Consider the following 16116-nt stretch of genomic DNA (forward strand, 5'->3'; position numbering starts at 1 on the left):
TCAGGTTTGGATATGGTAATTGCTGAAACTTGATGCAGCTTCATCATGCCAAAGGCAGCTGCTCAAAGTGCAGACTCCAGGTTTGTAATTGAATGCAACTGGCAGCAGGTTAGGAAGCATCTGGTTCCCAAAAGCAGCCATAAAGGGCACCTGGCAATTTGCCGTGTCAGTCTCTCATCAAGGAACTTATGCTAACCCTTTGGGTCATGGTGTGCTGACTGGGTGACTGCAGTCCTCCAGGAAAATGTACATAAAACTGCTGCATGACCGTATCAGGTGAAGTTCTCTTTGCTCAGTATTAGCAGTGCGCTCGTTCTTTTCTCTCGCTGACACTGCCCTCCTTGAGGCAGGATAAGTACTCAGCCTGTGTCTGGGTGACCAGTTTCCAGCCTCACCCAACCAACTGCTTTATATTCAAGAGGCCTGCTTCTCCTAGCAGCTAGCCCTCCTTATTCAGGCAAGAAGATGGTCGCATCGAAAGCAACGGAGCAGCGTTTGAGATTGGCTCAAATACTCTTAAACTGCCAAACTGTGTGCTTTGCCTGCGAGAGCACAGAGGGCTGCAGCAGCTGTGTTTGGGCTGAGCAGCTTTATTAGGGTTGTGTCTTCACTTGTGCAAGTCTGAGCAGTCCAGCAGTTGATTTGCTCTTCATGTGACTTTCAAAATGTCAGCAACTGCTGTGGTATCAGCTTCCACGATAGCTTGTCACAATTTCATCAGAAGAAAATGAGAAATTGAGATGAGTGGTTAGCCTTGTCCCCCAGGGCTCTGTCCTTCTGCTCTTCCCTCTGAACTGTGTACCTTGCTGTCATACTCTTAATTGTCATCTTTGAGTGTACAGCATTTGAATACACTTCCTTACCGTCATATTTTAGCCCTTAATTTTATATGCCAACGGGTTTTCTTTAGTTTCTCGTTCTCTCCCTCTGTCTAGCAGGATGAAATAATTCTTCTTCACCATCTCAGTTGATCGCTCTGTCTTTGTCTTACCCTACATTTTTCCTCTATATCTTTAAGTCAAAAGCTCTGTTTCTCTACCTTTTTCTGCCTGTCAAGACTCTTGCACATAACAAAGAACTCTCCCACCTGCGGAGTACAGCCCGTTGTACTGCCTGCTGGGTGTCCGTAACTCCTCCAGGTGGGATTTTGCACTCACATCTGAGATTCTGCAGGACTGCCTGCAGCTGCTTTTACTTGATCGTGTGCCACTGTCTCCAGAAGTGAGTGACCTTTGCCATTCAACTTTGTTTTGCCTTTGGATTCAATCGCTCCCCATTCTTTCTGCTACACCTTGTCATCTTGTTTCTTCTCATGCGAGCCTCTTCTTGTCTCGTGCTCTTTCATGTTATGGCTCGTTGGACTTACATTGTACCTCCCATGAGTCAGGACCAGCCTTGCTTGTTCAGGGAACACCTTGTACATCTATCATAAAGTTCAAATAATATAAAATTAGGAGAACATAAATATGTCTTTTCAAAGAATAGCTGCCCCAAAATTTTCCTCTTTAAGAAGTACTGTTCAGCTTGTTTGCCTCCTAAGGGTGCTCCTGCCTGAGGCTTTCTAAGGGTGCTCCTGCCTGAGGCTTTTCTTCACAAATGTGGTCAGAGAGATGTGGGACATGGAATACATTTCTTATTTGATTTATGGACCTAGTTTAAGCAAATGAAACATCTTTGAAGCTTTTTAGACTGACATGTCTTTAAAAATGAACTGGAAGGACTATGTCAGTGGCTGAAGTCCAAAAGTGCAGGTATGTTCAGTGCCTTGGAGAATACTGCTGTCTGCCATGTTTTTGATGTTTGGCTTATTTCTAGAAAGGATAATGGGTATTTGACTCTTAGTAATTTTCGGTTCTTGAATTTCGATTCTCCTTTTGTACATTTCATAATGGTGTTATTAAATGAATTAATTTAATGGATTTAATTATCTAATAGATTTGGCTTTTTCCTCTAACTCCACTTTTTTCTTACAAACAGACATCAATCTAGACCAGAATAAAGGAGGTATTTTTTCACTGGTGTTCCTCAGTCTTGTGGGCTTTGCACTGTGGTGTAGTTCACTCAGCTGATAGAAACATGAAATAGCTAATAGGCACGGGGACATGGGTATTCCTTCTCAATCTAGGTTCATTTGAAATATTTAAAATATAGGTAAAATAAATGAATTATTCTACTAATTGCTGTACAAAACCAAACAGGGAGTTCTGGTCAATGTAGTTGGAATGTTGCAAAGACAAAAGAACGGAGCTCATGTGTGTGCTGGAATAGCTGACCTATCTGTAGTGGGAGATTACCTTGCAAGTACAGGGCTAAAAACCATGCCTGAATTTTGGCCAATCCATAGCAGCCATAGTATTTACCACTAACTACTACCCATATTCAAAATAACAAATGCGCAGCTGGTTTCTTCAGTAAATTAGATACCAGCTAATATTTGAAATGAGTTTTCAACTCTGTTGCTGTGCTGGTGTTTGGCCAGGAGCAAAGTCCCATTTACCTGTGGACTATTGAGTCAGCTGCTGGTCAGCGCTAAGAGAAGAATCTCGATGCCATGTTTGCTGATAACTCTTGATTAAACAGATGAAGATTACTGCTTATTTCCTTTGCTTAGTCAGGCTTCAATTACTAAAGCTTTATGCTTTAGAAGCTGTCTATTTAATATTTCCCATCCAGCCCTCGTTCCCACCCTTTCCATTCAGTTGCTGATTGTGTGGTAGATACGCTGTCTACAGCATGAAGTTGTCTAACAAGTGGATGCAGACCAGTTAGAAGTGACTGGTGTGCAGAAAGTCAGGGCTGGAGCTGGAAACCGGTGTTACCTCAAGTTGATGCTGATACATCTCAATATGATGCAAGAAGTTTGATTTTTCTCTAACCTTGTGTTCTAGACTCGCCAGCCTGTGTTTGTACAGTTGCTGCAAGGTGTGTTCAGAGTGTACCATTGCAACTGGCTAATGCCAAGCCAGAAGGCATCGGTGGAAAGCTGCATTCGGGTGCTCTCAGATGTAGGTAAGAAATGCATGTAATCAGATCTAAATATGCTGCAAATGTGGCCATCCAGTATTCGCTGCTTACATGGCATCCTTCCAAAAATAAAGTTCAGCTTGCTTCCTGCTGGGGCCGCTTGCAACTAATTCAGTGCCAAGGCATACTACAAAGCCAGGCTTATGCTGGTACATTGTCGTTATTGAGCAATGTTGCCACTGTAACCTGAAGTGCTTTCTTGGATTAACCTCAGAACTCTGCAATCCTGTTGATCTGTGACCAGGAAATGGTCCATCTGGAGTTTTGTATCACTCCTCACTAATTTGCTCCGCTTTTAGCAGCAAAGAGAGTAATTTGCACTGGATGTGAGGTCAAATCCTGTTGGATAGGTGCATGCTAGCACACGTGAGACGTGTGTGATGCATTCCTGCTCATACAATTTCAAGACAGTAAACTGATCAGAGGTGTGAAAGCCTTTAAACATAATGCTACAGAGAGGTCTGACCCATTACACAGGGACTGAGCATTGTGTTGCTTAAAATGCATACGAGGTAGATTGTAGAAGGAATTGCAAGTAGAGCTTGTCGTGTTCTTGCATTGACTGTAATACATGGGTAAAGGAATCAATTCTTACTAATTTTTTGCTTGTTGCAGCAAAAAGCCGAGCAATTGCAATTCCTGTAGACTTGGACAGTCAGGTCAACAATCTCTTCCTGAAATCTCATAATATTGTACAGAAGACTGCAATGAACTGGCGAATGACTGCAAGGAATGCTGCCCGCAGAGATTCAGTGCTTGCTGCCTCCAGGGATTATCGAAACATAATTGAAAGATTACAGGTAACTACACAGCACCTCTTCCACCTTTGATAACCACTTGCATATCTACACAAAAGGAGGAATTCACTAAGTAAAGACACTAAGTGGGAATTAGTCAAAAGCTTCATGGTGAACGTTAGCTGATGCTGAATACTGTGTGTAAAATCAAATGTAAGCTGTTGTATCAAGAAAGGTAATTGAATGTACGTGGTACATGAACATAGAGGTTTTATTGTCCTAGGAAGTGACGATACTTGAGGTTACTGGTACTTGAGACGTTCTTGTTTTACCATTAGTTTGAAATAAAGCATTATTTTTGCCAGACAGGACATTCTCACTGTCTCAGCCACACCCCTACAGTGCTTTGCTCCTTGTACACCAACCCTCTCAGTACAGCAAAAGGTGCCACAGGCCTGCCTGGAAGCCACTGTATGGCTTGAAATAAAAGGATGATTGGCTCTTTGTGACACAGTTGCATCTGGAGTCATTTCCCTGAAATGGCTGTGTTCCCACGCTGTTTCTACTTAAAATAATATTTAAACATAATGCTTCATAGCATTATGAAATAGGGACTGAGGTATTCTAGCTATATTCTATGTTCAGATCAGAAGACAGTTCAATAAGGCCTTTTTTATACCAAATAAAATTCATCATCTTGAACTATTATTCTTTGACGATTTGTGCTCTGTTCTAACTAACTTTATGGAAACTTATTAAATAATGTAAAAACACTGCCCAACCCATGCTCACTGAAATAGTTTGTTCCTCTTTATCCATTCCTGACTATTTATTCATTTCAATTTGATTAAACTTCCTCTCTGGCTTCATATGTATCTCAGTGTTCCCTGATTGCTGAAGTATTGGGATAAATGTGGTTTTGTTTTAAGATAGATACAGCTTTCCCGTAGGAAAAGGAGAAGGGAAGAATTCTATTCCTGCATAATTTTAAGTGGTACTTCTTTTGTCAGTATGTGTAAACATAAATGTCCTGATGGTTATCACAAAGTTTAAATGCAGCTATAAATCCACATTTTTCTTTCTTTTATGTGAAAAAGATCATCTACGAAGTTGGGGAGTGTAGAGGAACTGAGTAACATGGGAGGGGGTTGCTAGAAGATAAGACCTCCCCTTTAAAGAAGGCTAATAAATGATAAAACTTGGCCAAACTGCCCAGGCAGGACAGTCGTACTCTTCTGCACCTTGTGAAATTAATTTGTATATAACTTTTATGTGTTTAATGCTTGCTAAATCTCTCTATATGGTTATATTCTAGGACATCGTATCAGCTTTAGAGGATCGTTTACGTCCTCTTGTCCAAGCGGAGTTATCAGTACTGGTAGATGTGCTTCACAGACCTGAACTGCTCTTCCCAGAGAACACAGATGCAAGGAGGAAATGTGAAAGTGGAGGTTTCATTTGCAAGTAAGCTGTCTTCTGTCTTGAAGTCTGGCTTGTTGGGAGGTTTTTGTTGTTTTTTTTTTTTTCCTGAGTTTCCCGTGCCCTAGGGAGTGATGTCTTCATGCTCAGCTTTATACAAAGCATGGTATTTCATGCTATGGTAAATACAATTTCTCATTTTGGTAGGGGGAAGCTCCTGGAGTGGGGGAAATTGATATGCTCTCACAGCTAATGCTTAAAAATCTCTATTTGCTGTAGGATACAAATGTAATGAACTCTAGTATAAATTAGTATAAAATTTTGAGCTGATCCCTGCCTTCAACCCTAATGATGTTTGCGAGGTACTTGTCCTTGTAGCACTTAATGCTGGGGAACCGTGTCAAAATCAATTGTTATCACATGCATCACCTACCTTGTGCCCAAATCTGGAGCGAAGGGAAAGGAAAGATTACAGGGTCATTTCGAGGGCAATTCAGAGCAGAATCCCGGTTCTCAGATCACCTCCCGAAGAGGTGGATTGTGCACAGAGATTAGGGAAGCTGGGTAACTGAGTAAGTAACAAAGGCTGGGCAGAGTGGATTTCTAATTGCACAATCACGGACTCTCAGTATGTTTTTAACAGAGTAGCGTGTGGAACAGTTTTCTTCTTAGTGTTTGTTCTGGAGGATCATCAAGTCTTAAATTACATTGCTCCTTCCTCCGATTCCTTTCTGCTTGTAGGCAGATGGGTTTTATCTAGCTATCCTCCTGCCAGGGACTTTGCAAGTTTCCTTCACAGCTTCACCAAAGCCCAGAGTCCTAGTAGCTTGTTAAATGTTGCTCTTGAGAGAATATTCCCAAGGTGGTTGTATAATGGTATGACAGAACTATATTTTAATAAAAACCTGTTTGCAGCTTAAACTAATTAAGAGAGCCACATATCCCATTTTTAGAATATTAGTACTAAAATGAACTGATTGATTGCTTATTTTCAGATTAATAAAGCATACTAAACAGCTGCTGGAGGAGAATGAGGAGAAACTATGTATTAAAGTATTACAGACACTCAGGGAAATGATGACCAAAGATAGAGGCTATGGAGAAAAGGTAATGTAATTTACAGTTCATCATTCTGTGTTAAGCACTGTATTTATTATTCAGTAAAGGAAAATATTATTCTGGCTCTTTCAAGCTGTTTTGTATGTGTAAGCGTTTCTGTGGATCAGGAACAAGTTCAGATCAGGAACAAAAAATTTTTAGTCAACAACTTCAAATATAATTTGAAAGGTAAGCTTGCTTCTGTTGCTTTTGTACTTTAGATTTGCAAGTTTAACTCAATTCTTGTGGTTGCTGCCACTGTGAAAAAAATAAAAATTGGTTACATTTTTACGAAGGATATAACCTCCTTATCTGTTTGCTGGGTCTAGGTGACTCTTCATCAGGTCACATAACCTTGCATTGAGAGGATATTTTGTGGTTTAATTTTAATTTGTGTACAACTGAGTCATCATCTTGTGAGTTATAGATGGAAACTGTCTGTACAGCCACCCATGTATTTTTCTTTCCCTTTCCCACATACAACTCCTTTGTCAGGTGAGAGGAATGTCATTCTGTAGGTACAAGCCTATTCTCTATTTGAGTCAGAAGTGTGTGTCTACACCAGTATGTTTGGGCATCTAGGCATTCCTACAGCCATTCCCAAAATCCCAATCTAAAGCATCTCCTGCATTTTTAAAGCTATTTAGGTTATGAACATGCCATGCAAGAGGCATACAGTATGTCCTCCCAGTGAAGGTGCTCATGAACAGTTCAGAATTGGCAGCTGGGTCCAGGGGGAGGCAGTGGCGTGGAAGGATGTGTGCTGCAGCTGGGAGCCTGTGCCTGAAGCAGATGGTGTCTCGTGTCCCATTCTCACTTGCTGTAGGGTTTGAAGTTGTTGCACAGTGCAAGATTCGCAGTCCCAAAAGGCAAAAGCAATAGAGCTCAGACAGCTTTGTAATAGTGACTGTTTCTAGCTGTAGCTACAGCTGCAGCCACCAGGGAAGGAGAAGCTGTGAAGGCAGAGGAAGCTGTAGCACCACGAGGGTGAATGCCCAGCTGGGATGTCACAGCCAACCTCTGCTTTGGCTGGCTTAGCTGGAAACGAGACTGTAGGAGCAGCAAGTAGCTCTCCGTTGCCAGTTCAGCAGGAGGCAAGCACTCACACGCCAGAGCGCAGGGACCTGGAGGAGCTGGCAGGAGGGAGAGCAAATGGAGCACGGAGGCTGCCTGTGGGTGCGCGTGTGGGCTGCTGCCCGAGCACACCCAGCTGAGCACTCAGCGCAGCCATGAGTGAGCGGGAGACTCCTAGGAAAATGCCCACGGGGCAGGGATGGCCTGGGCTGTGCTCCCTGACGTGTCAGGGACTGCTCTTCCCACCTGCTGCTACCACCTCTCGGCTGCCCGAGATCCAGCCTGCCTCCTGCTGCTTTGCTCTAGACTGCTGCTGTACGGAGGGGTTTTCCTCACTTTGCATAGCAGTAGTTTCCAATAAACTGACTTTGGGAGAATGCCCTAATCAACTGTAAGAAAGAAGCATATATACGTGGGAAGAGCCAGGGGATCGGGATTGATTGGTAGGAAAGGGCAGCAAGTGCAGCTTTCAGCTTGTTTTCAACGTGTTGTCCTTCTCTGTAAAGTGGCAGCATCCTGTTCTGAGTCACAGCCCTCTCCCTGCAAAGCCCTGAGGCAGTCCTCAGCCCCTTGGCTGCAGCTGGAAGCCTTCAGCCCCATGTCCCTTTATTAAGACATCTGCAATATGGCACAAGTCAGATCTGTTAGGGGACAAGCGAGAGCCAGCAGCAGTTAGGCTGCTCCAGCAAGAGGGAGTTGTGCTGGATGAGCCCTTTCAGCAAGTGCTGAGTGCTGATGCCTTCTCCTGCCCAAAGCAGTGGGATGTAAAAGATTAAACATAATCATATGTTTGGTTTCACATTTTGTTAGTAAATTTATCAGTGTAGATTCTCCCATTAAAAACAGCCAAGAGAGGCCCTCTAAAGTCAGCTTAGCTAATACAAGTGGTGGCTGATCTTATACATGAACAGAACCCAAATTCGAGCCTTAAGTTTTTAATGTGATAGAACAGTTCATTTTTCTAAATGGAAATTCATTTACGGGAGTTCCTTATTTTTTTGCAAACTTGAGTAAAGCAGTATTTCTAGAAGATTGAGCTGGTAGATCATTCAGACTATGGAGAATCCTACAAGAATCTCAGTCTTCAAAGTAGAAAATGTATTAATTTTTGAAACAGCAGATCAGTTACATAATGTCAGATAAGAATATGCTTGCTTGTGAAGTAGATTTCTGAATATGAAAAAGCAACTGATTGCTTACAGATAGACTGCTAGTAGTAGTAGGACAGCTTCTACTGTCTGGCTGTGAGAAGTGCAGTCATATTTATTCTCCCTTGTGACTCATATAACTGTATTTAGTCACCACTTAAAAGGCAATACCTTTGCTTTTAAAATCATCCAGAAGTGTAAAAAGAAAGAAAGAAAATCGTACCCACTAGATGTAAATACAGGAGTCCGTGCATAACGTAAAGGTGGCAAAGCTCATTCCTGTGACCAGGATATCTAGGAATATCTAGGACCATCTAGGCCATGCTGCCATAGGTGAGATGTTCCCAGAACTGACAGCAGTCACTTCAAAGCAGTGTTCAGCAACAGAGTGCAAGGAAGGTTTTGGCATGGGATGTGATTTTCCTGTAATGCTGTGTGGTGCTCGCTGGAACAATCTGATTTATAAAAAGATCGTACTCCTCCTCTCACACTTAATCTTCCAGCACAAATAGTAAAAATACCACACCCTCTGGCCCGTGTGCTTGTCCCTTTTGTAGGTGGGAAGCGTAATGAGAATGCAGTGTTGTCTGATCCCATTAGCTAAGGCCTTCATTAAACAGCTGGGATTCCTTTGCAGCATGCAAAAACCGTGGTGAGAACACAGATGTACAGAAGCCTGTGGGAAGGCTTGAAGTTTTACATATTGCTAAAGACTCCTAGTCTTGGCATGCGCTCAGGCTCTCGGCGATGGGTAGCATACTGTGGTATATTTAATATGCTGGAAACTTTACTACATTGACAGTGTAGACTAGACCCAAGTTTTTTACTTTGCTGAAACATGTCATTCATGCACATCTTTCTGCTGTCTGTCAGATGATTAGCCTAAAATACAGTTCTTGTGTTTAGAATTCCACTTCTGTTCCCAAACTGGAAATCCAGCTTCTGGACTCTCACTGCTGCTCGCAGCTCACGCTAGCGATGACTCTTAGGCCCAAGGGTGACGCTGTTGGATCTCGGTCAGCCAGCCCGCAGGGTTTGTCACTTGGCGCAGGAACAAAGCCAGGCGCATCCTGTTTCCGGAGCTCCCTGGCGCGGCACTTCCAGCGCTGTCAGGGCCCTAACGTGCCGCATCCCAGCCGCTTGCAAACGTTGCTGATGCTGACTGTAAAATATGCACAGTGTTGGGTTACAGTATTAAAGTGTTAAATGATTTATAAGATCCTAACGTGAAATTTATCTGTAATTTCTCTTACTAATGCTTGCTTACAATTCTTCCCCCTCTTTCTTTTCCAGCAGATTACCATTGAATTGGATAATGCTGAGGTTTTAATTTTATTTATCTTCTACAGTGTTGTTTCTATGGTGTTTGTTTTATGAGTAGCCCTGTGATTTGTCCTGTTGTCTCTTCAGCACGGAGCTTTCTGATTTGTATGCCTGTGTCAGTGAATTAGTTGAGTTTTCAGTCTGCCATGCGTCTACGCTGGGAATAGTTACCCTAACTAATCCCATATGTCATTACTTAGAATATTAGTCCAAATGCAGTTACAGTTTCTGGCAGTCTGCAATCATCTAGTACCATAATAGTTCTCATAAAGTTTAGGACCAGATCTGAGTGCTTTTGGAATACGAACTGCTGTAAGCACCATTAAAATGTCAGTGTTTAGCACTCCGCTGTGATACCCCTGTCATCTGCGAACAGGTCCTTTCAGCTATTTGGAAAACCAAATACTGACTTTTTAATGGCATTCCTATATAAGTTGGAAGAACCTGTCGGAAGCCAGCTGGAGAAGAGCCCGCGTGAGCTGTCTGCTCGCTGCCTGGTGAGAGCCATTACTCACTTCCCAGGGCACGGTGCGCTGGGTGCCCGTGAGGGCTATGCCCTGGTGTACAGCCTGCCTCGCTTTCCTTACTGAAAAAGGTGACAGGCATGCTATTCCCCAGAATAGCGAGCTGGCTTTCCTGTTGCTTCTTAGTCAGGTTGGGTACATAAAGCCACGTAAAACGTTAGGACGTGTTGTGAAAGCGGTGTGGTGTAACTCTATGAAAATTACCGGTCTGGGTGAAAAGCTTCCTGCCGTGAAAAGCGTGCCTTCAGTTGGCAGTGCAGCAGCCCGGTCCATGTTTGTGCTACATGTAGTCGTTCTACAAGCGGAAAAGCTGTATTTGAATGAGAACTTTCAGTGTAACTGAACTGAAGCTTTCTAAGGACTTTTAAAAGTGGCGTGTTTTGTTCGGGCACCGGTGTGCAGGCTGGGGTGAGCGAGCTGAGCTGGCTGAGCTGCAGCAACTTCCTCCTGCAGCTCCAAAATGTGAGTGTGGGTGCTAAATTTGAGATGCGTTTTGCATAAATGTATAATGCTGAGAAAGTGATTGACTGGCACCTTATTTTACTGAAATACCAGGAAAAAAGAAGTATTTTCCCTGTTGTGGTTTGCTTCCTGTGTTCTCTCCCAAGCCAGCCTTTCATATGGAACAGAATTCAACCACTTACAGTGCTGCTCCTCTTTGTTTGGTAGAATAGATAATGATATATGCTCTAAGTTGCTTTCTGTAGAACATGTACATTTTGATGCCGATCAGCTGAATTTATCAGTATAAACTTCACACTGAGAACAAAATAATATTTGAAGTCTAACCGATTTGTTACAAAAATAGACCAAAAAGCGTACGCATCCCCCGGCATTGGATTGAAAGCTTTTCTCCTGTTAAGTGAGGCTTTTGAGGGAAGGAAGGAACTGGGTTCCTCATGAGAACAAACTGGGGTTGTGACTTCTTTGTGGTGTTTTTACCCCAGCAGTGTTGGGACGCTCAGGCCCCTGCCTTGCCACTCCCTGAGCCGGCCCGGTCCCCTCGCCCAGAAGGCCCAGCCTGGCGCTGTGACACTTTTCCGGAGAGAAACTTCACAAGTCTCCCATCGCTGCTTTCAGTTTCAATGAAAAACTCAATCAGCTGTGGAGACTTTCTGCTCATAGTGTGCAGAACTAACAGGGGCAGGCTGGATGTGGAGAGCAGAGGCCTGGCTGTGTCCTGCATGCCCCCATTTCGCGTGGGGCGTCTGCCTGCGGCCCTGCCATCGCCCGTGTGAGACACCTCATGTGTCTCCAGGTCTCATCCAAATTTAGGTTTACATAGCTGCAGAGGTGCCTTGTCTCCTTCTCTACATACATTTTTAAACTTATTTTTGCGGCCCCCAGACTCCACACCCCCCCCCCTCTTTACCTGGGGAATGCATAGTGTCGATGTGCCCTGGTTTTGAACTAAAAGCCCTGTAGTGCCTCAGCATCGCAGTCAGGTGCTAGACCCCTCCGACTGCGCGGTGCTTCGGCTTCCAAGAATAGCATACATAATTTCATCTTGGAGAAACTTCAGACAGAACGTTGAATTGTTTAATTGCAAATTAAGTCATAATGTGAAACTCTTTCCCATTTAGTTTCTGGCTGTAATGCACTGTCTTTGCCTGCAATAAATCAGCCAGAGTGTGTGGAGCAATTTAGGATTTCGTCTGGAGGCTGCAAAGGAGGAACTTTATTGCTCCTCAGTGGAGCAGCTGCACGGAGGGAGCAGGTGTGTTTATAACCGTCGGAAATGAGCCCTGCTGCTTATAGGAAGGAATTCAGACAGGGCTTAGAACCACTGACAATTTTCAAAGGAAATCCTGGTGTTCCCTTTTTTTTTTTTTAGCCTGTCACCCCTGGCAACAGTAAACATTTAGGGCAAAGAATACAGAAATCTCTAGCATTAGTAAAAAGTTATTAAATTCCCTCCCCGTCAAACTCTGCACAACTTAATTTTTCTGATCAGCTGAAATGCTCCTTATACCTTCGGGGTAAAACTTGAATAAAGTAGCTGTTTTATGGTGTAATTGCATGATTTCAGAGTGTGTGATTGTGATCGTAGATAGAGCTACACGTCTGATACTCGTTTACTGAGAGGTGATTTCAGCGTGTGGCGAGCCCCAGTTACAGCGATATCCGTGATGATGAAAATGACGGAAGGCTCATGCATTTGTTGCTGAGAGTTAGGATAGATAAAAAGAAAATTGGAGCTACAGTCCCCCTTATAAGTTTTGAGAGTACAGAAAGGGAGTGCCCTTTCAGCTGGGTGAATAATGCTGGAATTCACCTTGGCAGTAGGAAATCCCCTGCAGAACAGGAAGGACTGTAAAGGGCCGCGGGGCGACATACCTCTGTGACAGCCGGCTGAGCGTGCGGGTGTCTGGAGTATCTGCAGTGCTGAATGTTGTGGAAATGAAGGGAGCAAGGAGCGCGTTTTGATCCCGTTGCTTTCTATTGAGGGATTTATCCTGAATTTGCTTTTGGTGTCACTCCTGAAAAGGAGGGAGAGGAGGGAACTGGAGTTTTCTGAGGAGAAGTGGTATAGTGTTTGTTTTTAACATCTCCTAATGTAGGCTGAGGACCATGATCTGTTCTGGCAGAAATATCCCAGTAGGATTTTTAAGCCTTTGTAGATGTTTTTGAAGCTCTGCAGCATCCTGTATTGCAGCAGAATTCATGTTGAACGCTTCTTTTGGGACAGAAATTATGATGCATTAAAAATGAAAGTCACCCTTGCAGCATTTCCAAAGCATTCTGGTTCCTGTAAAGTTCTGAGAGTTCACAGACCTTCAGCACAGGGTCTGCATAAGACTGGTATTAAAACAGCAGAAGAGGTATCTTGAAAGATTGAGGGAAAGCATGATTTGTCTTAATTAAAACAAATGAACAAACAAACCAACAAAGCCCAGTGTTGCTTTGGGTTTTGTCGTGACCTTAGGGCGTGCTTGGTACAGAGCTTGTCCTTTGGCTTGCTGCAGAGCTGCTGATGGTATCAGGCTGATGTTTGGGGCTGCAGAGCTGGGACCTGGGGCTGCAGAGCTCAGCAGAGGGGTCTTAGTGTTGGCTCTGGGCAGGTGTCTCAGGTAGTGAAGAACTCCCGAAGGCAGGATGCTGGCATGTTCTCTGTGAAAGCCCTGGGGCTGAGTCTTTAATTTACTCCTCACCGGGCTTGCACTGGTGTGACTTTGTTCTTGGTGGAGTAGTTGGCAATGCTGCTCTTTCAGAGAGGAGGTCCAGGACCAAGCTAAATTTTTTCAAGAGTCACCAAGTGTGAATCTTTACACAACAGCGATTACTGACCCCCAGTTGTAATTGGACGCAACAGCTTAATTGACTTTTAATTTAATCCCCAATCCACTCAAATGTCCAAACATGATGCAAAAGCAGATTTTGCAGCTTTTCAGAAGCCACGTCGGGATGGTGAGCTCCACCTCGGGTTCCCTGTGATCCTGGAGGACAGCAGCACATTTCCCTCTGCATCGGGCATTTGTTTGCAAGGCCGCTCTCCTCCGCCCACACAGGTGTCTGGGGACAGCGCGGCCCAGTTTCCGCACGTCTCGGGCACCAAAACACATGCGTCCGAGAGAAACGTTAATATTTTTATGGACTGAAAAGAAGTGTGAATGCTGACCTGCAGGTGGCATGCTCAGGATGCTGAATGGGGCTGGGAGATGTCCTACTTTTTTCTTTTTTTTTTTTTTCCCCTCCCCTCCCAGCCACATTGCAGCGAACTGCTCCATTGGGCACCTGCCAACATTCAGGCAGCAGTTACATAAGAACAGCTTTTTTTCCTGGAATTTAGGCCCGCTGCTGATGTGTGACCTTCAGCGGTGATTGCCAATAAACGTGGTGGAGCTGTTTACAGTTACCTCGGCCCGCGGCTGCCAGCAGCCGAGCCTCCGCCGGTGCCGCAGTGTGTGCACCGCTGCCTCTCGTGATAAGACCGTTCCCGTGTAGTGGGGTCCCTGCATGGCTCGGAGGGGCTGACTGCGGGCGAGGGGTGAGGGCAGGCAGCTCTGTCACGCTGCTGTCCATCTGCAGAGCCGCTGCAGCTCCGTGCCGGAGCCGTCCTGCCCCGAGCGCCGCGGCTGTGCCTGGCTGGCCCCTGGCTGCAGAGAGCCAGCAAGAGCCTGAAGGACCAAACGCAGCAAAACGCCCGGAACACTCTGAGTTTCCATTGTTGTTACGTGGTACTGAGGATATGCAGGATTTGAACTTAAAAAAAAAAAAAAAAAGAAAAAAAAAAAAAGAAAAAAAAGGAATCAAGTAAAACCCCACTCACATACATTTTTTTTAATTCTGTAATGGTACTTCATGCAGCTGATGAAACAGTAACCAGCAAAATACACCTGCAAAAACCCACTCAATATAGTTTTTTTTGTTTTGTTTTTTTTACCTCTTCACTTTTGTCTTGAGGTTTCAAGTAGGTGAAAAAGGGAACTGAAAATTCAGGTTCAAAGGGGATTGACTGAAGAAGTAACCTTTACTATGCTGTTTATCAATGATAAACTATAAAGCTGTAGTGGCTGAGCAAGGTGCAAAATATAGGCTACTTTGTGGATCTTTTGATTGGAATTGGAAAATTTCTTAACCTCCTGAGTGCTGGAGAGAAGCAGTTTTAAATTTTCTTTGCAGAGAGAGCTCGTACGACAGTCATCTCTCTTGTGTATTTTGCACTTAGACAGTGCTTCACTTGTTATGTCTCAAGTAGAGGAAATGCAGGCTCTAATAAATTTTTGTGGGCTGCCTTATATTTTTTTCCTTCAGAAATCCTGCAATCTTTGGACTGTTTTTATTGCACAAACTGGAACTAGAATTGGTAAGCTCTTTGGAAAAGGAGACTGGAACTTTTTAAAAGTTATTTGTAATAATAACAACAAAAATTTGCACCCTCTTTCTAGTTAATTAAAAATACTAATGTAGGATGTGTAGAGAAGGTAGTCCTTTATCTATTCAGTTACTGTGTGAGACCTGCAAGATCGAGGGTTTAAAGAGACGCAAGTGGGATTTCATTGCCAGTGAAGGTCAGTGGCATATCAGAGACTGAGGTCTCTAGCTCTAGGAAAGCCCCCGCCCAAGTAAAACATGCTGCTTCGACTGAAAACTCTGGAAAATTAAAGGAAGTCCCGCAGGCAGATCTCGGTGACCTTTCAGTCCAGGCGCTGACGGCCCTTACGCCAAATTTCCCACCTCATCGTCTGGCAGCTCACAAAGGCTCTGCAAATTCCCTGAGATAAGAGGGGGGAAAAAAAAGAAAGCGAGCACTGCTCCTGCCGGGGACAGCCACGTCCCCGCGCTGGGTGCAGGCGCTGCGCTGCCATGCGGCTGTGGCAGGGCCCGAGCAGAGCCGGGGGCTGCCCGTGCCCCTGGAAAGCCCCCACAGCTCCTGCAAGGGGAGCCCGTGCCCTGACATCGAGCTGCTGCACAGCTTGCACCGCCTCATAATCAAGGCAGGGTAAAACCCTACGGCACCTGCTAAAAATACGCTGCACAGCAAAGCCAGCATGGGTCGTTGCAGTGGAAAGCTGCCATGTGGGATGTTCGGCAAACAGGTTCGGTGCTCTTGGGTCCCAGTTATTCCCCGCTGTCCTGAAACTTACCCGTGGCAAGTCAAGTACGTGTTTGACAGACACACCCACAGATCATCTGCGGAGGCTAGAACTTTGCCACCCAACCCTTTTCTTGGTTCTGCGAGGTAACAGCGTTGGCCCCGTGAAGGAGGCTTTGCAAGTAACCTGTGTGGAGTTACCCGCAGCTACGGAACACTTGCAGAGACCAGCG

General features: G+C 44.5%; 1 protein-coding gene across 7 annotated transcripts in view; it reads left to right on the top strand.

Moving 5' to 3' along the window:
* Positions 1 to 16116, top strand: part of ITPR1 (inositol 1,4,5-trisphosphate receptor type 1) — a 169406-nt gene that overhangs the window by 83133 nt on the left and 70157 nt on the right. For 4 of the 7 annotated variants that reach the window (XM_040569063.1, XM_040569065.1, XM_040569061.1 and 1 more), the window contains 4 exons: positions 2889 to 3009; positions 3640 to 3824; positions 5077 to 5225; positions 6176 to 6287. In XM_040569063.1, the coding sequence (XP_040424997.1) occupies positions 2889 to 3009; positions 3640 to 3824; positions 5077 to 5225; positions 6176 to 6287 (567 nt within the window). Of the gene's footprint in view, positions 1 to 2888; positions 3010 to 3639; positions 3825 to 5076; positions 5226 to 6175; positions 6288 to 9796; positions 9824 to 16116 lie in introns of all 7 variants that reach the window. The other 3 variants (XM_040569062.1, XM_040569064.1, XM_040569059.1) reach the window with 1 other exon arrangement.

This window comes from Cygnus olor, chromosome 10 (assembly GCF_009769625.2).
Source record: "Cygnus olor isolate bCygOlo1 chromosome 10, bCygOlo1.pri.v2, whole genome shotgun sequence".
Classification (NCBI taxonomy): domain Eukaryota; kingdom Metazoa; phylum Chordata; class Aves; order Anseriformes; family Anatidae; genus Cygnus; species Cygnus olor.